At 39.9% G+C, this 25476-nt stretch overlaps 2 protein-coding genes across 5 annotated transcripts in view; one reads left to right on the top strand and one right to left on the bottom strand.

Moving 5' to 3' along the window:
- MED12L (mediator complex subunit 12L) overlaps positions 1 to 25476 on the bottom strand; it is an 837051-nt gene that overhangs the window by 629071 nt on the left and 182504 nt on the right. The gene's annotated exons all lie outside the window — the stretch shown is intronic.
- On the top strand, positions 693 to 25154 carry GPR171 (G protein-coupled receptor 171). Of its 2 annotated transcripts, none has more exons than XM_082251528.1 (2): positions 693 to 803; positions 24082 to 25154. In XM_082251528.1, exon 2 carries the CDS (start codon positions 24118 to 24120, stop codon positions 25090 to 25092), a length of 975 nt encoding a protein of 324 aa, XP_082107654.1. In that variant the 5' UTR covers positions 693 to 803; positions 24082 to 24117; the 3' UTR covers positions 25093 to 25154. The 2 variants fall into 2 exon arrangements, with proteins under 2 accessions (XP_082107654.1, XP_082107655.1); XM_082251529.1 differs by lacking the exon at positions 693 to 803 and adding an exon at positions 21084 to 21201.

Below are 25476 nucleotides of genomic sequence, written 5' to 3'. Positions count from 1 at the left end.
TGCCAATGAATGCAGGCACTCCCTCCCACTCTACAGATCTGGTGTCATGAAGTATTACCCTCTCAAAAGCTCATGTATACACACAGAGGGGCCCAACCAAGTATACCAAAATCTGGAATCGCTGGTTGGCTTTCCCAGAAACGTGGTCTATAAATAAATGTTGACACTGAATGTTGTTAATTTATCCAGTAATTCTAGATACAGGTCCTATTACACTACAATCAAGCCCACTGTTTATTCTTTACATATTGTCTATATGACCAGAGGCCCCTTTTGATTGTGCTGTCTGCTTTTCTGTATTTTGGTTTTCCCTTGTTTCACACAGTTTTATGAAGCAGTTGTGGACAGCAGTCCTTACTTAATTATATTGTCCACGTCTTTTGTATTGTATGTATGCCAGATGTAATCCCTTTTTCTTTCTTATGTAATTTCAATAAAAAACATTTGACATTCAAAAAACTTGGTAGAAAAAAAATTCTAAATGTGACATAGCGAGACAGAGGTTGCAAGCCTTGTAAACTCTAAGCTAAATGCGAGCACACACACATAAATACTGATATACAAACAGGTGTGAGCAGGCTCCCTAGTACTGACTCTAACAGGCAAAAGCGGTTTTCTAGTGATTCAGAAGTTTTTTATCTCAGTTCCTCTTGTCTAACAGCAAAATTTCTCACAGCCTGTCCACATCCTCGTACAGTTCACAGAGCAGCAGCACTCATTACAGAATGCAGTTCTCATGATGCGCCTAGCATCTTTCTTAAACTGTATAAGTCCAAAGAGCTAACTATCAAGCAAGACAAAAGGTAACTCTCTTTACATTCAATCAAAAACATATGTAAGACAAAAGAAGTCTTAACAGTTACAACATGTTTACTTATTAGGCTGCAGATTTGTGTGTTTTTGTTGCCCATTATGGCGCACATTTTCATGTGTTGACGTGCTTTTAACATGTTTTCATGTGTGTTTTGTAGTATTTCCCTGCATACATTTTTCATGAACTTGCCTAAAACGAATACATTTATGTAGGCCCCAAAATGTGTTGATGCATTAAAATTCATACAGGCTGCATTTCAATAACTTACAGAGGTTGATTTACTAAAATGATCTGGTGCAGCTCTGCATAGAACCCAATCAGCTCCAGGTTTTTTGTCAAAACTTAAATGAACAAGCTGAAATTAAAAGCTGATTGGCTACCATGCTCAGCTTCGCCAGATTTTGCACGCTCACGTTTTAGTAAATCAACACCACTGTGTGTGTTTGCCTTTTCACTTAAAAGCTGGTTTATAGTAGCCTAAATCGCTAGACGAGCATTCCATTTGACCACTTTTTTATTGCATGTTGTACTCTCCAGTTTTAGTAAATCAACTCCACTGTGTGCACAGAGATAGATGCAGGCACTTTTCATTTGTATTACAAGTCTATGGGGAAGATTTACTAAAGGCAAAGAGACTGTGCACTTTACAGGTGAAGTTGCACTCTGCAAGGGCATCTGCTCTAGAGCTTAGTAAATGAGGTGAAGCTTCACTTTGCAAAGAATACTCAATCACATTTAAGGAAAAAAAAAAAACATTTTGTTTACATATGATTAAATGATGGAAGTCAGCAGAGCTTTCCCTCATTTACTAAGTTCTGGAGCAAATGCTATGGCAAAGTACACAGACTATTTCACTTTAGTAAATTTACCCCCTATGTTTGATGCAGATTCCTTGCAATATATGACTGTGTTATCCCACTGGGAAACAACTAGATGTGAACACAGTATTTTTTTAGAAGGCAAGTTACTGATTTCTATCAGTAAACTCTTTCCTCCTAGTCTCAGTAAATACCGGTGCAGAGGGTTGATTTATTAATCTAGCAAAGGCTGAAAACTGTCAGTTTCTATGTTTTGCATATTTTTACACAGCTTGTACGATTCTGCAGAAGTACAGCATTTATAACATACAATTCTGTACTTTAACTATTTTGTGAGGTAGGGAATTAGTAAAACTATATCATAATGTAGTTAAGAAATGTCCTAGTTTTTAGCTTGCTGTAATTTTATAAATGTATAATTTATTGTTTTAACATACTGTATGTTACAATACAGGTAACTAAAAACAGCCAAATTTTAGTTTAGGCAGTGAATGGTTTAAACTTGTCAGTCATTGTCTGTTTTAGGTAAAGGCACTCATCTATCTTTTGCACTGTTTAATTAGATAAAATCAGTAGATTATCTCTACGATCAGTAATGACGAGATTTCATAATTCTGAAATATACCACAAGGGCCAAAATGAAGTGGTACACAATCTCTCTTTTAATGCATGCCAGTTACCGCTATCAGGCAGGAGGAACGTACTTTGTCTACACTAAGCCCGTGATTGTGGACATCTGCGAAATCTGTAAGCATGTAAAATCCATGCTAGGTTTCACAGGCCATTTGTAGCACCTAAAATTCATGGGTGTGGGGGCTGTGTTATCACATTTGAGTTCCCTTAAAAATAGGTGTTACTTCAACACACAACCACACTTCAACCACAACACATGGTACATGGTGCATTGCAGCAACACGCAATACCACAATGCAACAATGTGAATGGGCCCTAATGTCTTAGCTACAAATGAAATTTAAATATTTTGCTACTAATAGTTTTAAGCCCTTGCTGGCACTAACCTCATTAGATTAGAGATCTACAGAGTTTAGTAGCTCAGTAATATTACTGTACATGCTAGCAATTAATTGCTAGGAGTAGTAAATGCTCACTAAACAAATACCCTATGCTAAGCAGCACATTGTAGTGCTTATAATTCTCGAGTTAATTGCAATTGGTCACTATTACATGCTGGATGAGTAGCCTATGTTCCCTCTTCTTGGTGAATAACCCCCTAGCCATATTAGTAGTGTGACTGAGCTTCTAAAATTACCTATATAAGTATAGCTGATATCAGAGACACATGTGGGAGACATACAATGCATTAATAAAGTATTCAGACCCCCTTAACTTTTTTCAATTTTGTTATGTTGCAGCCTGATACAACAATTGTTTGAATTCATTTTTTTTTCATTACTCTTCACTCAATACCCCATAATGACAAAGTGAAACCAGAATTTTAGAAATGTCTGTGAATTTATTAAAAAGAAAAAACTGAAATATCACATGTACTTAAGTATTTAGACCCATTACTCTGTACTCAGTACTTTGTTGAAGCATCTTTGGCAGCAATTTTAGTGCAACAAACATAATGTTATCTCTATTTTTTTGGTAAAATCTAAAAGACAAGGCTGCATTGAGTAAATAGATATCAAACATGTCAAGTCTTAAAATTGTGCACACCCATGGAATCACAAAAAAACGACCATACCCAAGACTCTCCATAAGTGATGCTTTAAATGCCTTTACAGGTTATCAGTTTACAGTGTGTGTGCCGCAATAAATTATTAAACATACACGTGCACGCCCCATACCATAGGAGCATGCACATGTATGAAGCAGAGGTAATAGGGGTGCTTTACATTTTTTTTTAATTTATTTTTTACAGTTTTTTTTTTCTTCCTTATTGCTATCACAAGGGGTCTAACAAGCCCCCTATGTGATAGTATGGACATGTGACAAGTACTCTTTACTTAAATAATGCTTTGGCGGTCTATTAGACCTCCAATGACTCCCCTGCCCTCTCATACAAACCCATTACTCAGTTCTTTGTTGAATCACCTTTGGCAGCAATTACAGCCTCAAGTCTTCTTGGGTATGATCTTTTTGGAAAATAAAATGGTGTTAGCTGCAATTTTTTAGGTTGCACGATATTTGCGCAGCATTTATTAAATACATTATTTCAGGAACAAATACTCTAAAATTAATTTTAGTGCAACAAACAGAGGGTTATCTCCATTTTTTTTGGTAAAATGCAAAAGACAGGGTTGCATTGAGTAAATAGATATCAAACATGTCAAGTCTTAAAATTGCGCACACCCATGGAATCACAAAAAAAACAATGGCACCCAAAATTCTCCATAAGCGCTGCTTTAAATGCCTTTACAGGGTATTCGTTTACAGGGTGTGTCACAATAAATTATTAAACATGCACGTGCACATCCTACGTCATAGGGACATGCACGTGTAGGTAGCAGGGGTAATGGAGGTGCTTTACATTTTTTTTTTTAAATGTATTTAATACAGTTCTTTTTTTTTTTTTTTTTATTGCTATCACAAGGGGGCTAACAAGCCACCTATGTGATAGCATGGGCAGATGACAAGTACTCTTTACTTAAACATTGGCGGTCTATTAGACCCCCAATGACTCCCCTGCCCTCCAATGCATTTATTTCAGCACAGATTGTGCTGTAATAAGTGCACTGGAGGACAGGAAAAACGCTAACTGCCCCATAATAGTAAATGGGCAGCTCTAGAGCCACTTTTATTGGAAAGCCCTTTACTAGCTCTTAGAATATGTGTCAAGCTCACAGCAAAGCAGCTTGATTTAATCACTTGTCTACCATACCATTTATAAATGTACCTTGGTAGACAAGCGATTAAAGACCCTGAAAGTATAGAAAAATACAAGTTTATGTGCAAGAAATGCACAAAAATATAAATTGTGGGCAAACAGCACACAGCATTTAGGACTGAGTCGTGTCAGCTATGCCTAGTTTTATTTTACCAAACAGCTAAACCTACCCCATGTCCTATTCTTCACAACATAGACACTAATAATTCTGTAGCCCCAAAAAAAAAGAAATATGAGGGCTAATTACAACTATATATCCCAGCAAAAAGGAGCTTTACTTGGCCCAAAAATATTTGTTTTTTACTTTGTGGAGAGGAATCGTTAGAACCTTCTCCTCATTTCTTCTCCTAGAAACATAATGGTACTGGGACAGAACACACAACAAAAATATACTTTAGCGGAATGAGGAAGGGTAAGAACCTTTGCCAGCTTTTTGTTTTCGTCAATGTCTTCTTGCTGCAGTGAGAACCTAGCCTTCATTTTTTGTCCCAGTGTTACTTGGACAGAATTTAGACAAAACCTCCCCAACAGGAACACATACAATAATGATGCCTGATAGAATTTCCTCGATTCCCAGAAGGTTCTACATTTTGAAAATACCCATCTTGTCTCATGGCTGGGACATTCCTAGGTTATATTATTTAGGGGAAAAACACCACAAGCAATGCCAAAGCTTTTGTCTAAAAGATCCCTATTTGATTTGATTTCTGCAAACATTTCCGAAACACTGCTGTGCCTTATAAAATAGTAGTCAATGCTAAAGAAGAATCATAACTGTAAGGTGGCATCAGGACTTTTCCACATCTATTATATTGAATTTATATATCCCTATTCACTATATTTATGTATGAATATGTCTGCACAGTATTTAACAATTCATATCTATCAGTATTTGATGCTGAATATAGTGGTTGCACCCTCTTCTTGATGCAGAGGAAGCCCCGCTTATATATTATTGCCATGTTTAGCAGATGCAGATGTTTGTGTGCACAAAAATGCATTTTAGTGTATTTTTTCCTGAACATTTGCATTTGATAAACAGCTGTGTATATATTGTCTGACAAAACAAATGCAACAACCACCATTTTATTCTCCATGACCTCTGCTTTCAAAAAATTTATGGGGATTCTAAGTAATTTAAAAAAAATGCTGATTTTAACATGTATGTGAGAAATGTCAAAATTACCGGCTTGGCTTTCTGAAGAGTGACACAACTGTATCCTGGAAATTTCAACAGGCTTCAGAGTTAGGTACACTAGGTTAATAAAAAAAACCCAAGGAACCCTATGTTATTGACGCTTTAAGATGTAAGAATGATCTGATTCTGAGTGTGCAGACCCCTGCTTGTCCATTAAAAAAAAAAATAGGTTTGATATTTTTCTGTTACTGAAGAATGCTAAATTGTTGAGACAATAAAGCAAGTCCAATTTTCCAGTATTGTGTAATACTGAAGAAACTGGTATGAATTTAGGCTATAATGATGCTTGCAATAAGCAAATTAAAAACTGACTAAGGTCAGGTTCACATATATGCAAATTCACTACGCATGACAGGCGAGTGTGACCTGCTCTTAATAGAGTGATATGCAGAAAGGTCCAGTGCATGTTTTAGTCCGATTCAGGTTCGAATTCAGACAAAAATTCGGACCTGAATCACACCTGAACTGGTGAACAGACCCCAGGCATGAAACCCAGGGCCGCACATGCGTGAACCTGGCCCCAAAGTTTTCGTCTAAAAGACTTTCATTTATTATTTTAACACCCCAGATGGCAAACACAATGGGATTGGTGACTCAACAGAGAATATAAGGCAGACAATAAGTCAAAATCAAACAAGATTATTCTTGTAATATATATGGATGCCTACCTTTTTCTGTGCTGTTCTTTGACTCATAGTCAAAGAACTTACTTTACTTATTGCAGAAACACCATAAAAGTCACTTGCATCCAGGGGGAGAGTTTGCGTAAATACAGTGCGATCAGACAAAACAGTAATCATGGTGACTATATTTCCAGAACTGTGAGTCATGTACCTATTCAATAAAATACATCATAAACCTTCTAGCTGCATAATATGCACTTTTGAGGTCAAATGTTTCCACAAGTCTATATAACGCAGCACCTGAGCAATTAAAATACTACAACTTGTTTGATGACTGTGTGACCTACTAACACTAAAAGATAAAAGTTACAACAGAAGCTCACCAATAAAATTAACCAGTGTTTAATATACATATATATATATATATATATATATATATATATATATATATATATATATCTATACAGTGGGTACGGAAAGTATTCAGACCCCCTTAAATTTTTCACTCTTTGTTATATTGCAGCCATTTGCTAAAATCATTTAAGTTCATTCTTCTTCCTCATGAATGTACACATAGCACCCCATACTGACAGAAAAACACAGAATTGTTGACATTGTTGCAGATTTATTAAAAAAGAAAAACTGAAATATCACATGGTCCTAAGTATTCAGACCCTTTGCTCAGTATTTAGTAGAAGCCCCCTTTTGATCTAATACAGCCAGGAGTCTTTTTGGGAAAGTCTTTCACACCTGGATTTGGGGATCCTCTGCCATTCCTCCTTGCAGATCCTCTCCAGTTCTGTCAGGTTGGATGGTAAACGTTGGTGGACAGCCATTTTTAGGTCTCTCCAGAGATGCTCAATTGGGTTTAAGTCAGGGCTCTGGCTGGGCCATTCAAGAACAGTCACGGAGTTGTTGTGAAGCCACTCCTTCGTTATTTTAGCTGTGTGCTTAGGGTCATTGTCTGGTTGGAAGGTAAACCTTCGGCCCAGTCTGAGGTCCAGAGCACTCTGAAGAAGGTTTTTGTCCAGGATATCCCTGTACTTGGCCGCATTCATCTTTCCCTCGATTGCAACCAGTCGTCCTGTCCCTGAAGCTGAAAAACACCCCCACAGCATGATGCTGCCACCACCATGCTTCACTGTTGGGACTGTATTGGACAGGTGATGAGCAGTGCCTGGTTTTCTCCACACATACCGTTTAGAATTAAGGCCAAAAAGTTCTATTTTGGTCTCATCAGACCAGAGAATCTTATTTCTCACCATCTTGGAGTCCTTCAGGTGTTTTTTAGCAAACTCCATGCGGGCTTTCATGTGTCTTACACTGAGGAGAGGCTTCCGTCGGGCCACTCTGCCATAAAGCCCCGACTGGTGGAGGGCTGCAGTGATGGTTGACTTTCTACAACATTCTCCCATCTCCTGACTGCATCTCTGGAGCTCAGCCACAGTGATCTTTGGGTTCTTCTTTACCTCTCTCACCAAGGCTCTTCTCCCCCGATAGCTCAGTTTGGCCAGACGGCCAGCTCTAGGAAGGGTTCTGGTCGTCCCAAACGTCTTCCATTTGAGGATTATGGAGGCCACTGTGCTCTTAGGAACCTTAAGTGCAGCAGAAATCTTTTTGTAACCTTGGCCAAAATTCTGTCTCTGAGCTCTTCAGGCAGTTCCTTTGACCTCTTGATTCTCATTTGCTCTGACATGCATTGTGATCTGGAAGGTCTTATATAGACAGGTGTGTGGCTTTCCTAATCAAGTCCAATCAGTATAATCAAACACAGCTGGACTCAAATGAAGGTGTAGAACCATCTCAAGGATGATCAGAAGAAATGGGAAGCACCTGAGTTAAATATATGAGTGTCACAGCAAAGGGTCTGAATACTTAGGACCATGTGATATTTCAGTTTTTCTTTTTTAATAAATCTGCAACAATGTCAACAATTCTGTGTTTTTCTGTCAGTATGGGGTGCTATGTGTACATTCATGAGGAAGAAGAATGGACTTAAATGATTTTAGCAAATGGCTGCAATATAACAAAGAGTGAAAAATTTAAGGGGGTCTGAATACTTTCCGTACCCACTGTATATATATATATATATATATATATATATATATATATATATATATATATATATATATATATATACATACAAACACACACACTATATACAGTGGGGAAAATTATTTATTGATCCACTGCAGATTTTGTACAAAGAACAAGAACTTACAAAGAAAAGAAGGGTCTATAATTAATATCATATGTGTATTTTAACTGATAGAGACAGAATATAAACCAAAAATCCAGAAAAAAAACACATGATACAAATGTTATAAATTGAGTTGGAGTTCAGTAAGTAAAATAAGTATTTGATCCCCAAGCAAAACATGATAGTACTTGGTGGAGAAACCCTTGTTGGCAAGCACAGAGGTAAGGCGTTTCTTGTAGTTAAAAAAACAACAAAAACACAGCACAAGACAGTGAAACAGAACTTACTCTAAATATGTATAAAACCTAGGTGAATGTAAGTGCAATAAATTGCATAATGCAGAAATTAAAATACAAAAAAAAAATGTATTAAGCATGTGTACAGTGAAATATTTTTTGTGCAAAACATGTACCAAAAGGAATCATTTCCGAAATAAAAAATATTTGAATAATCCAATCAAAAAAAAGTTCAAATCAGCAAGTGTCCAGTGAAAGAATATATATCGTGCGCAGTGCTCTCTTCTTAAATAAAAATTGTGCCAATCCGTGCTTTCTCATGCAATTCGTAATGGTGCACCCGCAGTTGTGAATGCACTTACCATACTGTGTGGACCCCTTAGCAGTACTGCATGTGGGTCAATCAAGCTTAGGCCTGGTAAGGATAAAGCACTTTTTTTCTTTTGTTGGTCCCACAGAGACGGAAAGATATTGGAAATGGTATGGATCCCCCAATGGACATCACATAAGGCAAAGGAAGGAAAGACAGAGAATCTCCATAGCGTCCTACGTTTAAATATTTTAATGAAAAATGCAGGAGTAGCACTTACAATTTAATAGGCACAAGATCGCTTGTAATAATGAACATTGGGCAATGCTGTGTGTTCCAAAATGTCCGGATAGTGTGAGAACGCCAGGGTGTGCACTTTCCTATTTGCGTTCCACCTGAAGCCGGAAATTATGTTACTGGTACTGCCGTCAGCTGAAAATTGAGTCAATTCGTTTCACCCCTCCCAGTGGGCGTTTTCACAGGCGTATCTCCGGCTTACCAGTATGGGGCTATTTAAAGCCAGCCATCAAATCACATGTTCAAAACTAATTTCCTGTTTGGATGGCTGTCATTTAGAACATGTGATATGACCACCCTGCCACACTTTAAACTTTTAACTTTGCCACAGTTTAAACTTCCTGACCCCGCGGTGTGGACCAAATACAATATAAAAGATCTCTGATATTACTTTTGACTCGTAATAATGTTCCGCCGTCCTACTTATTTAGATATCTACAGTTGTCCCATGCCTTCAGGGCCCAGTTCCCCCCTGGGGAGTCACAGGCGGTGCAGCTGCATCTGGAGAGATCTCTGCGTTATGAGTGCTCGGAGTGGGCTGTTTTTGTTCTCAATGCACATCTCCTTCGGGTCTCCTCTCTGGAGCTCTCTGACCTACGCAGTCGTTTGGTCCGAGATGTTCCGGATTTGGCCCCGGAGGACTGGGGAAATATGTGGGAACTTCCCTTCAAAATACTGGTTTCCCTCAGGGATCACCTCATACAATATAAGATCGCCCATAGGGTGTACCTTACCCCCTACCGTCTTCATAATATTAATGCCTCCCCTCCCTCGGACTGTTGGAGATGTGGCTGGGATCCGGGTGATTTCCATAACATCTTTTGGTCCTGCCCGGAGCTCTCTATGTACTGGTCGCAAGTACTCTCGGTGATTAAAGCGGAGTTCCGGGCACAGAAATGATTTTTCAACAAACATACCCCCGGGACAGTCAGGGCTAGGTTCGCACTTACCTTTTAGAAGAAATACTTACTTATAAAATTTCTTCCACAGCGTTTCCATCTCTCTTGTGGGCAGCTAAAGCCGGCACGGTCCTCTTCTGCGTCTTCTTCCGCGTCTTCTTCTCCCAGAATGCGCCTGCACCGGCCCCTCTCGTCACTTCCGGTGCAGCGCCGCATTCCTAAACAGCTTCTGGGCATGCCCAGAAGCTGTTTAGCAGGGGAATGCGGCGTCGCCCGGAAGTGACGAGCGGGGCCGGTGCCGTCGCATTGATTCCTGGGAGCGATGACGTTCAGCTCCCAGGAATCATCGCGAGACAGGAAGTGACGGCGGAGCCGCGGCGCTGAGGGAGGAAGTACTCTGAGGTGAGTATTTACGATCTTCAATTACAAGGTGAGTTTTTTAAAAAAAAAAACCTAACTATCCAATTCCTTTTCAGGTGATGTCGAACTAGCGGACGGGCACAAAAAAAAAAAATATCGATTTTGTGCCCGGAACTCCGCTTTAAGGATGTTTTACAGATCTCGATCGATCCATCTCCCAGACTCTGTCTTCTGGGCCTGCTGGATAACCTAGTACCAAGAGTGGCTGAGCGTACTCTCCTGGGCCTGTTGCTCTTCTATGCCAGGAAAAAAATATTGCACTCCACTGGAGACAGTGTGCTCCCCCCACGGTACTACAGTGGAAGAAACTTGTGAACTCTGTGATACCTTTTTACCGGGACACCTATGCTCATAGAGGTGCCCCCAAGAAACACAATAGGGTTTGGGCCAGGTAGTTGTCTGATTCCTCCACCGCTATGGCTGACTAGATTCTGACCTTACTCTCCTGCCCTGGGTCCACCAAGCTGGGGGTACCTCTTATCTGGGTCTTGATATGGCTTTGCCTCTGACACTCTTTATTACTGCCCGGTACCTCCTCACGACGGGTTTTCCCAACCTCATGTTTATGTTATTCTTCTCGATATGCCATAGGTTTTTTTTTTCTCTGACCCCTGTGTGGGTGAAGTGCTATCATTCCTGTGCTCATATGATTGTTGTAATGTGAACCGAATGCACCTGTTTTGTTGTTTGTGTTGCAAAAAAACAATAAAAAGATTTAAAAAAAAATAAAAAAGGAGAGAGCACTGAGCACAATATATATTCTTTCACTGGACACTTGCCGATTTGGACTTTTTATTGATTGGATTATTCAAATATTTTTTCTTTGGGAAATTATTCCTTTTGGTACATGTATTTCACTGTACACATGCTTAACTACCTCAATACAGTGCACTTTCACCCCCTTCCTGCCCAGACCAATTTTCAGCTTTCAGCGCTGTCACATTTTGAATGACAATTGCGTGGTCATGCTACACTGTACCCATATAAAATTTTTATCATTTTTTTTCACACAAATAGAGCTTTCTTTCGGTGGTATTTAATCACCGCTGGGTTTTTTATTTCTTACAAAAAAAAGACAAAAAATTAAAAAAAAAAAAAGTTTTTCTTATTTTCTGTAAATTTGGAAAATAAATAATTTTTCTCCTTCACTGATGTGCGCTGATGAGGTGGCACTTATGGGCACTGATAAGGTGGCACTTATGGGCACTGATGAGGTGGCACCGATAAGGAGGTACCAACATGCAGCACTGATGGGCACTGACAGACGGCACTGATGGGCACTGAGAGGTGGCACTGATGGGCACTGACAAGCGACACTGATGGGCACTGACAGAAGGCATTGATGAGCACTGATGGGTGGCACTGATGAGCACTGACGGGCGGCACAGATGAGCAGGCACTGATGGGCACTGACTGGCAGCACTATGGGCACTGATGCTGGACACTGTGGGCACTGATGGTGGACAGTGGACATTGATTGCCACTGTTTTTCACGTTTTTGTAATCAGGGCACTGATGATCAGTGCCCTGATTACCTGTCCTAGTCTCCCCTGTAAGGCGGAGCCGCTGATCGTCTCTCCCCGCCTCACACTCTGACAGTGTGAGGCAAGGAGAGCTGATAAACGGCACTTCCTCATTTACATGTGACTGGCTGTGATTGGACACAGCCGAACACATGGGTAAAGAGCCATGTCATTGGCTCTTTACCGAGATTGGGGTCGCTCCGTGTCCTAGCAACATGCGGCCACGATCGCCGCACTGCGCGCCCCCGGGGGCACGCAAGAGAGGCAGTTCTGGTGCGCCATCATATGATGGCGTCCCAGAACAATAGCTGCACTGCTCCGCCGTCATTTGATGGTGGGCGGGTAGCAAGTGGTTAATACATTTTTGGTTTGTATTTTAATTTCTGCAATATGCAATTTATTGCACTTACATTCATCTAGATTTTATACACATTTAGAGTAAGTTCTGTTTCACTGTCTTGTTCTGTGTTTTTTGTTGGTTTTTATAGTGATCACAAGGTTATGAACAGCTGCAAATAAGTGATTTATATTCCTATTGCGCAGGGAAAACATTTTTTGTTTATTGTAGTTGGATACCAGGTTTGCAAACATCTCAGGAGGGATTTTGGTCCAATCTTCTTTACAGATCTTCTCTAAATCCTTAAGGATTCTTTGCTGTCAATTGGCAACTCAAAGTTGCAGCCCCCTCCATACATTTTCTAAAGGAATAAGGTCTTTAGCCACTCCAGACCTTAATATCTAGAAGAAATTAACACTTTCTTGGATAAATTGAGGTTACCTGCAATAGATGCATCGACCCTAGAATTAGTAAATAGACCTATAGACCCTCAAGAAATCATCAAGCTAATTAAAGATCTTCCAGCCCATAAAGCTCCTGGCGCAGATGGCATTTCCTCGGAATATTATAAAGCGTTCTATGACATTCTCACTCCTCACTTGTCTAATCTTTTTAATGAGGCAGTCTCCACCGAGCAATTTCCCAAGGAAATGATGGAAGCTGTTATTATTACTCTACCGAAACCGGGGAAAGACCCCACTCTCCCTCAACACTACCGGCCTATATCTTTACTAAATTCTCATGTGAAGATATACACAAAGGTACTGGCAAATAGGCTCTTGGAAGTTACCCCGACTCTTATAAGTCCTGAACAGGTCGGCTTTGTTAAAGGCAGACAAGCACCAGACGGCACTAGGAGGATGATTCATTTAATTTACCAGGCTGGGACCCATCATTTGCCTTCCGCGCTCCTTAGTTCGGACGCAGAAAATAATTTTGATAGGGTCCATTGGCAGTACCTAGACAGAGTCTTACATAAATTTGGCATTTCAGGCTGGCTTTTCTCTGCCATAATGACCTTATACAAAAACCCTTCTGCAAAGGTATTTACCTCTGGTTCTTTATTTAGAACTTTTGACCTATCCAACAGCACCCGACAGGGCTGTACATTGTCCCCAATCATATTCACTTTGGTTATCGACCCTTTGGCCGCAGCTATTAAAGCAGACCCTCTTATTAGAGGGATAACAATAGGTAACCAGGAGCACAAAATAGGGCTTTTTGTAGACGATGTTATTCTGTCACTTTCCGATCCACAAACATCTCTTGTGGGTAGGAGATGGGTATTGGCGCTGCCTTAGGTAAATTAAAAATCAGTGTACAATGTAAACATATGAAGTGATAATGCAATAAAGTGACAAGTGCAAATATTAAAGTATCACAACTTATAAAGTGCACACTTGGAGTGATGTACAAAAATAAAGTGCTTATCAAATAAAATGCTAGCATGCACGTGCAAAAGTCCTGAACAGTATCACACAGTGTGATATAAGTGCTGTGAGTGCTAGTAAAAAGCCAATTTACTCTAGGGTATAAAAAGTATGGAGACACAGTCCAGGTTGGCACTGATATACAACAAAAAGTTCAACAGTCTGATTTGGTGAAGACTCTAGGGTCCAATGGCTGTATATAACATGAAAGGTATAAACCAAGGCAGGTGGATAGTCAGGTGAGAAAACACACTACCGATTAAAGGAGTGACCCCGTGTTGGGCGGTGAGGTGCTAGGTGATCCCTTCTGGTAAAAAGACACACTCACCAGAGGCACCCACCCCACACAGGGGTATAAGGCGGGTGTATAGCGATCAAGGAATCCTAGTATCTCCCCTCCTTCTGGGTCGGTAGGTCCTGGAAAGTAATCTCGGCGGTCCTAACTGTAGGTATCCCTAGGATAGCAGTAGGTCCTAATATCCTCTTATGGGCCGGGAGTAATCCAAGATGTCCATCAGAAAGGGTATTACAGCCGTATGCCAGGGGACAACAGATAAACAGGGCACATAGCGTAATAACGTCTCAACAAAAGTTTATTTGTGCATAAATGAAGAGGTACTCACATACAAAGCAGGTAAATAAGCATGGATACGAGTATGGAGCGGTGTGTGGTCCAAGCCTCGTTCTCGATTCCACAACCGGAAGTGACGCGACACGCCGTACGCGTTTCGTAATCAATACGTCATCAGCAAACACACCTGTGTTTTATACATTTATCCTTTCACTTTGCCCTTTGCACATCCGAATAGAGATCTTTGCGCGGAGTTTATACCTTCCACAAACATCTCTTGCCCAAGTTCAACAAGTAATAGACACCTTTGGCCAAGTATCGTACTACAAACTTAACACAACCAAATGCCAAGCACTCCCACTTTATTTAACCCAAGATAACTTGGCCCACTTTAAAGTTCAATTCCCCTTTCAATGGGAACATAGCACCATTTCCTACCTAAGCATCCAGCTGACACCATCCACCTCTGAACTATATGAGGCTAATCTCCCACCTCTACTCCGTAACATAGAACATGATATGAAGCAGATAAATAAAGAACAAATATCCTGGCAAGGTAAAATGGCTGCATCTAAGATGCCGCTTCTTCACAAACTCTTATATTTTTTCTGCACCCTTCCAATATCACTACCATCTAGTTTCTTTGCGAAATGTAATACCCTTCTAAGGACCTTGATATGGTCTGGCAAAAGACCGGGAATAGCCCTTAAATCGCTGGTGAGTCTGAGAACCTGCGGAGGCGTGGGGCTCCCCAACATCCCCTTCTATCATACCGCCTCACTCCTTGACCAAATGCAATATTGGTACAGGAACCACCTGATAAACTTTGGGATTTCATGGAGATCCCTACTAGTTCACCAAGATCAAGGGGCACTGTTAGCTGCCTCATCCTTGTTCTCCTCGACCCACCGCATCCAACATCCTACTATTACGGCCACACTAACTGCCTGGCGATCCTTACTGTCCATTCGCCATCAGACCCTTAAAAGGCTTAACTTAGATATTCCATTGGGGGCTTACGAATGGATCATTCCATCCTTCTCTACGTTAGATTGGAAAAAGAATGGCCATAACTATTGGCTCAGCGTTAAGGATAGCTCTCTTCCCCCAGACTGCTTTAAAACCGCACAAATTCGCCATTTTCAAAAAAACTAACAAACTTGCCTTCCAGTTATCCATCCCTGCCAAGGCATGGGACTTCCTTAGGGGTCATGCTATATCTGACACACGGAGCATATCTTTTTTTCTACAACTTATATATGAGCACCTTCATTGGGCCCAAGTAGGACTAAATGGGAATCTGAATTCCAATTGACCTTTACTGATTCACAATGGAATAAGGCCATCACGGTCAACTATAAACTGTCTAAATGTATTGATCATTGGAAACAATTTCTGAAAATATACCATGGATGGTACTTAACGCCTCATAGGCTGTCTAAAATCTATCCCTCCTCCAGTGCGTTGTGTTGGAGACGGTGCAATAAGGTAGGAACACTGTATCATATACTTTGGGATTGCACCTTTATTCAACCCTTTTGGAAAGAAGTGGAGGTTTTGCTTGGAGTTTTTCTGGGCACAACCTTCTCTATCTGGCTGGCTTTAGCACTTTTGAACTTGGGAATAGATCTGATCCCTCCGAAATACCAGACTATAGTACTCCACATCTTGTTTGCTGCTAGAATGACCATCACTCACCATTGGAAATCACCTGAGTCACCAAAAATTCAGAAAAAAACTTACTTCACCAAAACTTACTTCACGGGTAAACACACAATGTCATTTCGAGAAGTTACTAGCTGTTAAAGATCATAGAATGCCTATCTTTAGCAAACAATGGATTCACTGGTTAATGCATCCTAATGCCGCTCCTGGTCTCAAGCCCAATTAACCTGCTTTGAATTGCCTCCAAAGAGTATCCCCTTTATTTTACCTTTCATATATTCTGTTAATGTCACAAATAACATCTTGTACATCTAACATCTAACATCACTATGTACATGTCAGTCTAATATACGGTGGTCCATGGATGTTTAGCTGTCGGAGGGTCTACCCCCCCCAACTGGACACAGTGTGTACCCATTTGGGGTGTCCAGGGGGGGTTGGGGTTGGCCCTATTAGAGAATTATAAGCATTAATACTATTCATATATTTTGATTGCTTAATGTTGTAATGGCTTATCTTTATGGATATAAAGTTAGATTGCATAACTTCACCAATGAACTACTGGCCATAATATCAATGTTTTATGAGTTTGCTTTCCTCTGTTATTATTATGATTTCCTTTCCCTGTTTGTTACTATTTAAAAAAAATCTTAATAAAAACTATTTAAAGAGAAAATTTATGGAGGGAGCTAAAAATGTCACATTGCCAAGAGACAGCCAAGGGACCTTAAGGATTTAGAGAGGATCTGTAAAATGGAGCGGTCCAAAATCCCTCCTGAAATGTATGCAAACCTGGTCACCAACTACATGAAATATCTTACCTCTGTGTTTGCCAACAAGGGTTTCTCCACCAAGTACTAAGTCATGTTTTGCTTGGGGATCAAATACCTTTTTTACTCACTGAATTGAAGCTTAATTTATAGTATGTGTTTCATGTGACACTTTGCTACAATGTAAAGTAGTGAGTGTACAGCTTGTATAACAGTGTCAATTTTCTGTTCCCTCAAAATAACCCAACAAACATCCATTAATGTCTAAACCACTGGAAACAAAAGTGAGTACACCCCTAAGTGAAAATGTTCAAGTTGGGCCCAAAGTGTCAAAATTGTGTGTGGCCACCATCTTTTTCCAGTACTGTCTTAACCCTCTTGGGCATGGAGTTCACCAGAGCTTCACAGGTAGCCACTGGAGTCCTCTTCCACTCCTCCATGATGACATCACTGAGCTGGTTGATGTTAGAGACTTTGCGCTCCTTCACCTTCCATTTTAGGATGCCCCACAGATGCTCAATAGGGTTTAGATCTTGATTCATGCTTGGCCAGTCCATCACATTTACCCTCAGTTTCCTTAGCAAGGCAGTGGTCGTCTTAGAGCTGTGTTTGGGGTCATAATGTTGGAATATTACCCTGCGGCCTAGTCTCAGAAGGGAGGGGATCATGCTCTGCTTCAGTATGTCACAGTACATGTTGGCAGTCATGGCTCCCTCAATGAACTGTAGGTCCCCAGTGCCGGCAGCACTCATGCAGCCCCAGACCATGACACTCCCACCACCATGCTTGACTGTAGCCAAGACGCACTTGTCTCTGTACTCCCCACTTTGTTGCCGCCACACACGCTTTACACCATCTGAACCAAATAAGTTTATCTTGGTCTCATCAGACCACAGAACATGGTTCCAGTATTTCATGTCCTTAGTCTGCTTGTCTTTAGCAAACTGTTTTTGGGCTTTCTTGTGCATCATCTTTAGAAGAGTCTTCATTCTAGGATGACAGCCATGCAGACCAATTTGATGCAGTGTGTGGCATATGGTCTGAGCACTGACAGGCTGATCCTCCCACCCCTTCAACCTCTGCAGCAATGCTGGCAGGACTCATATCTCTATTTCGCAAATACAACCTCTGGATATGATGCTGAGCATGTGCATTTAACTTCTTTAGTCGACCATGGCGAGGCCCGTTCTGAGTGGAACCTGTCGTGTTAAATGGCTGTATGGTCTTGGCCACCTTGCTGCAGCTAAGTTTCAGGGTCTTCTTATATCCTAGGCTACCTTTATGTAGAGCAACAATTCTTTTTTTCAAATATTAAAGATAGTAAAAAAAATTGGCGCTAATTCCAAACATAATGTAAAAAATCCAACCACAAATTATATCAAACAGTATAGCACTCTTGAAACAATCATTGATAACAGAATCAAAAACCCAAAAATATATACAGTCAGGTCCTTAAATATTGGGACATCAACACAATTCTAATCTTTTTGGCTCTATACACCACCAGAATGGATTTGAAATGAAACAAAGCTGTTCTTTAATTGCAGACTTTCAGCTTTAATTTAAGGGTAGGAATGAACGGTGTAGGAATTATAACAGTTTGTATATGTGCCTCCCACTTTTTAAGGGACCAAAAGTAATGGGACAGATTAAAAATCATAAATCAAACTTTCACTTTTTAATACTTGGTTGCAAATCCTTTGCAGTAAATTATAGCCTGAAGTCTGGAACACATAGACATCACCAGATGCTGGGTTTGATCCCTGGTGATGCTCTGCCAGGCGTCTACTGCAACCGTCTTCAATTCCTGCTTGTTCTTGGGGCATTTTCTCTTCAGTTTTGTCTTCAGCAAGTGAAATGCATGCTCAATCGGATTAAAGTCAGGTGATTGACTTGGCCATTGCATATCATTCCACTTCTTTCCCTTAAAAAACTCTTTGGTTGTTTTTGCAGTATGCTTCAGGTCATTGTCCATCTGCACTGTGAAGCGCTGTCCAATGAGTTCTGAAGCATTTGGCTGAATATGAGCAGATAATATTGCCCGAAACACTTCAGAATTCATCCTGCTGCTTTTGTCAGCAGTCACATAATAAATACTAGAGAACCACTGACATTGGCAGCCATACATGCCCACGCCATGACACTACCACCACCATGCTTCACTGATGAGGTGGTATGCTTTGGATCATGAGCAGTTCCTTTCCTTCTCCATACTCTTCTCTTCCCATCACTCTGGTACAAGTTGATCTTGGTCTCATCTGTCCATAGGATGTTGTTCCAGAACTGTGAAGGCTTTTTTAGATGTTGTTTGGCAAACTATAATATGGCCTTCCTGTTTTTGAGGCTCACAATGTTTTACATTTTGTGGTGAACCCTCTGTATTCACTCTGGTGAAGTCTTCTCTTGATTGTTGACAGTGACATACATACACCTACCTCCTGGAGAGTGTTCTTGATCTGGCCAACTGTTGTGAAGGGTGTTTTCCTCACCAGGGAAAGAATTCTTCAGTCATCCACCACAGTTGTTTTCCGTGGTATTCCGGGTCTTTTGGTGTTGCTGAGCTCACCTGTGCGTTCTTTCTTTTTAAGGATGTTAAAAACAGTTCATTTGGCCACACCTAATGTTTTTGCTATCTCTCTGATGGGTTTGTTTGTTTTTTCAGCCTAATGATGGCTTGCTTCACTGATAGTGACAGCTCTTTTGATCTCATATTGAGAGTTGACAGCAACAGATTCCAAATGCAAATAGCACACTTGAAATTAACTCTGGACCTTTTATCTGCTCCTTGTAAATGGGATAATGAGGGAATAACACACACCTGCCCATGGAACAGCTGAGCAGCCAATTGCCCTATTACTTTTGGTCCCTTAAAAAGTGGGAGGCACATATACAAACTGTTGTAATTCCTACACCTGATTTGGATGTAGATACCCTCAAATTAAAGCTGAAAGTCTGCACTTAAAGCACATCTTGTGTGTTTCATTTCAAATCCATTATAGAGCCAAAAAGATAAGAATTGTGTCGATGTCCCAATATTTATGGACCTGACTGTATAAACTGCACTTGATCTAAATAATCAATAAAGTGACATTATAAAGTTCAAATAAAAGAGTCCACGTGAATGTGCAGAAAGTAAATATTAGCTGTATGTAAAGCAATAAAATGGAGATCCAAATCATGATGTGAATAATCAATTCAAATTGTGTCACCAATGTGAGAAGATCCCAACACAGAATCCAACACTGTGTGAAATGGCCGCTAACCTCAATGATGGGGAAATAAGGCGTTTTTCATAAGTATACTGATCCTCGGTGGAACTCCAATGGTGGTACTGGCTCAGATGATAAGGGGTTTTGGATAGATAGCCAAGTAGCAGAAGTGCTGGGAGTTAGGAAGCATGTGTAGAGCGCTGTGACTGGTGTGTCGGAGAAGTGGATATATCATACCCTTTCTTCTAACCCAGAGAGGTTCATTGTTTTTTTTTTTAACCTTATATTGGCATCAACAGAACTGTCCTTGGCTGTCCCAGTGTGTAACTCTCTTGCACTGGTTTTCACAGTGTTGACTGGATGGATTTTGGGAGAGGACTTTGGTGGGAAAGTGAACTGCCAAAGGGATATATACCTCCAATTCGTGGGGCTATCTATCCAAAACCCGTTATCAACTGAGCCAGTACCACCATTGGAGTTCTCAAATCGGTGACGCTATTTGAATTGATTATTCACATCACGATTTGGATCACCATTTTATTGCTTTACAACTAATATTTACTTTCTGCACATTCACATTGACTCTTATTATTTAATGTTATTGTTGTAATACTTTTTAGAGTTTACCAAAAATTTAATTTGCTGTATAAACCAATCAACTATCCATGTTCCCATACCCAGAGTCAATATAAACTTCACAGGGGGAACACTCGCATGATATTCATGAAAAAGTGTTTAACCTGCTCCTAAGTTGTGGCCAAAGTTTAGAGCACAATCATGTGGGATATATGGAAGAAAACACTTGCAGTGTGGGTATTTTTGACATTCACAGTTGCTAAAAGGGAAATTTTACATCTTTTTATATGAACAAAAACTTTAGTTTCAACTACGTCAATTGACGTGTAAGAGTGAAACCACAATAACCACAGTGCTGCTTGTTTACCAGGAAGGAGGATTGTATATTAGATATGAAAAGATGAAAGCAGCAGTATAAAGCTGCCAGCAGCCCAGGACAGGACAGTCGGTACAGGTATTGTGTCTTTTATAACACATTTCATAACGATATATACAAATATAGTGTTTTGATTGCTTTACTATAAATATTTTCAAGTGATATCATTGTGTAATAAACATAAACAAACAACAGCTCATGACTGAAAGATTTAATTAATTTTTGCAACTGCTTCTAAATTACAGGGAACGGTAATTTTACAATTCTATTCTATGCAGGCAAATCACAATCTAAAATATAGTATATTCCAAAACTGGCCAGGGTCCCCCTCGAAGAAGAATTCCATATGTATATTTATGTATATGTATTTATATTTTTTCATAGTTACATTGGTACAACTTGGAACAATGTTAACTATACATATACCATACCTGTGGGGTTCCTCAAGAAGTTGTAAATCACTGTAGTAGGCATAGCCATTCTAGTGATCTCCTCTAGCTTCTAGGTCCGATGCTGAGTAGCTACTCTACTGCATTGTGAACACAGGTGGTCATCCCTTCGGCATGGATGCCATTCAGAGATATCACTGCATTTTTCAATGAATGCAAAGCAAACTAGCTCTTACTTCACATTCCACTACTTTCTCTGTAGAAAGTGGAGAATGAAGGTTAAAATTAAAACACTTTTTTTAACCAGTCGTTGCTTATATCTGAGTGGCAGGATCAAGTTAAAGAAGAAATCTAGAAAATACTTTTCAGATTGTATATGGTCCCCAGTAGACTGCCCCATATCTCCTCTGCCTCCTCCATCACCTGCTTTTGAGGTTGCCCAGAACCTTTTTTTGTCACATTTGGTGGCATTGCCTGATGGCTCAACAATTCTGGCAGTGAGTGCATCAACTCCTAAACAATCTTTTTCAAAGCAGCCTGACTTTGGATCTAACTGAGACCTTACCAAATCGTAAGCCAGTAGGACTATCCAACTCCCAGTTAGCTCTTACAACCCACATACTGACTTCCGCTAAGCTATTTATAGCTAAAGCCTGGCTATCACCAAGCATTCTCTTCTTGGAAGTACAACCAAGAATACATTGGACCTTGAAAAATTAAAAGTTAACAGCACGCTTACAAAACACCATGCCTGAATTTTGCTAAATCTGGGTTACAACATACCTTCCGAGACACTTTGACTGTAGTCTACTGAACTTATGACAAGCCTAATCCACACTCCAGAAATATTAATACCCCAAAATCCTCCCACGCCTGACTCTTTTCATATTCTTTGCCCCCTCTGCCCTGGTCCATCATTTCTTTCATGGCTTCTCTTTCTTCCTTCCTCTTCTTTACGGTCTTCAGAAACCCTATGCGAGATATGGAAACACACACGCATCCATACTGCCCATCTTTGTTTTTGGACTATACAATGCACATTAGTGGCCTAACTCATACTGTTGAGCATTATTGTTCGTAATTTTCAGCTCTTCCTGAAAGCTGGAAATCACTGCCTACTACAGTGATTTCCAGCTTTCAGGGGGATCCCACAAATATGGTGTATGCATAGTTACATTGGTCCAAGCTGGACTAATGGAACTATGTAAAAATATCCATTCCTGGGTTTCTTCTTTAACTTGATTCTGCCACTCAGATATAAGCAAGGACTAGTTATCAAAAAGTGTTTTTTTTTCACAACTTCCTATAAAGGAAGGAGAGGCCTGTGAAGTGAGAGCCAGTTTTAGAATAGTGCACTGGTGTTACATTTTAGTGCTTAACATTACAAATCCTTTGGCTTATTACAAACGTTCTTACCATCTATGGTGTGATACTAAGCCATAACTCCCTTGTCGTGCTTGTAACAGGACATCATCTTTCATTTTGCATTTGTTTATTTATTTTCTGAGCAAACGTCAAATACCAGTTGGGTTGGTGATATATTATAGTGTACTTTCTCTGCCTTTCATAGGGGTGCCAGTACCATAAGCATTTGTTACATAGTAGGTGAGGTTGAATAAAGACAATAGTCCATCCAGTTCAACCTGTGTAGGTGTGTGTGGCTGTAATCATCTCACAAAGCCCTGAATGTTCTGTTCCTTGAGATGTACGTCTAAGAGTCTTTTGAAAGCCACCATACTACCCGCCGAAGTATTTGTCACCAATAGGAGTATGGCTTTCCTCCCTAAATACAACACTTACATAGTGAATTGCTTTGAATAGCCTTTATTTCAGAAATGGAAACAAATTAAATACCTAGTGCCTATTAAAAGACACCCCCCAATGATTCTCCCATTATGGTCATTTTGTAGGCAATTTCTGTTATGTGTTGACAGCTGTTCCCCAATTGTGCTTCAGTGTTCTCACTTTATCACATGCAACCCTAAAAGAAACAACAAGCAGCAGTGCTGACACACATTGTGCAGGCAGGATCCACTGTCAGACCATTTGAAAGTTGGTCCAGAGCAATCATGTGCAGCCAACACTGTAGTGAATGAATGTAAATAGGAACTAAAGAAAGCTGAAGGAGATCAGCAGCACTGACATAAAAAAAGGATGAAAGACACAGCATTTTACGTGAAATGTATTTTTTAAAAATACATATTGGGGTTGATTTAATAAAACTGGAGAGTGCAAAATCTAGTGCAGCTCTACAGAGAAACCAATCAGCTTCCAGGTTTTATATTTGTCAAAACTTAATTGAACAAGCCAAAGTTGAAAGCTGATTGGCTACCATGCAAAGCTGCACCAGATTTTGTGCACTCCAGTTTTCAACCCCATCGTCTGATATGCACAGAAACAAAGGTTGTCAACCCCTTTTCTTTTTCCTAATATTTTTACATTAATTTCCTACTCAGTTTGAAAAATTAAACTATCTAAAAATTGCTGTATAATCTAATGTATGAGCAGAAGTTTCCCATATAGTTAAAGTATAACACACATTTTTTTTATTTTTTGTGCACTGTTTCAGGCCTTTCCTTGGAGCTGACTGCAGAGCTATCTTACAATGAACAACAATGCCAACAGTTCTTACATTGTCTGTAACGTCAACAGAGACTTGGAACCTTTCACATATTTCTATTGGATGATATTTTTTGTAGGCTTTTTTGGGAGTTGTATTGCTTTGTGGGCTTTCAACCGAAAAGACAACAGCCAGAAATGTGCAAATGTATACCTCATAAACCTGCTGGTGGCTGATTTGCTACTGACTTTGGCTTTGCCATTTAAGATTATTGTTGACTTGGGATTGGCTTCCTGGAAGTTAAGGATCTTTCACTGCCAGGTAACAGCATGTATGATTTACATCAACATGTATATATCAATAATATTCCTGGGATTTGTCAGCATGGATCGGTGTCTACAGACTATACAGAGTGCAAAACTGTACCAAATACAAAAAAGAGGATTTGCCACAATGCTATCAGTAGTTGTTTGGGCTTTGGTGCTGGCCATTATGCTACCAAACATGCTGATCCCTATAAGAGACATTCCTGAACAGGAGGGTGTTGGATGTATTGACTTTAAACAGAAGATTGGAAAAGACTGGCATGTGCTCTCCAATTTTATCAGCATTGCTATATTTTTGAACTGTTCCTGTATAATCTTGATCTCCAATTGTATTACCATTAATAGACTTTATAAAAATAAGGACTGTGAGGAATTTAACAACATCAAGTCAGCCCTTGTGAAAATTTTTCTAATAACAGCTGGGTACGTCATATGCTTCCTTCCCTACCACATCGTCCGAATTCCTTACACTTTAAGTCAAAATGATGTAATCACAGACTGCAGCCTAAAACAAGTCCTTTTCCATGCAAAGGAATCTACAATGTTGCTGTCCATTTCAAATCTTTGCTTTGATCCTATTGTCTATTTTTATTTCTCAAAATCTTTTAGAACTAAAGTAACCAAAACGTTTTCTGTAAAGAAAGAGGTTAAAGTTGCGGCTGGTGAAAACACAGTAATAGAAACAGCAGCCTAGGAAAGCATCCACCAGGATATCCATACATCAAATAAAGTGAGAAGATGCTTCCAGGATGCATTGAACAAGCCAACAACTTACATTTACAAAAAAAAATTATATTTAGGTCCCATCTTAAATATCATTCAAGCAATTATTTACCTTCCAGACATTTTTTTTATTGTAACTGCTGTGAACATAAAATAACTATCTGGTTGCTATGGGTCATAAAAACTTTAATATTTGATATGTATGCAGCAATAGTACATATTTGTTAACATAGGTAAATTGTGATGCATTCATTTTGGCTTTCTGGGGCACTTACTGTATCTTAAACATTCGGGGAAGATTTAATCCTTGTTGAGTGGTGGGAACAGAGGGTAAATGCGTATGAAGGTAAATAAA

The sequence above is a fragment of the Pelophylax lessonae genome (assembly GCF_965119305.1).
Source record: "Pelophylax lessonae genome assembly, chromosome: 3".
NCBI lineage: Eukaryota > Metazoa > Chordata > Amphibia > Anura > Ranidae > Pelophylax > Pelophylax lessonae.
Note: the sequence above shows the minus strand (reverse complement) of the source record. Positions and strands in the feature narration are given on the sequence as shown.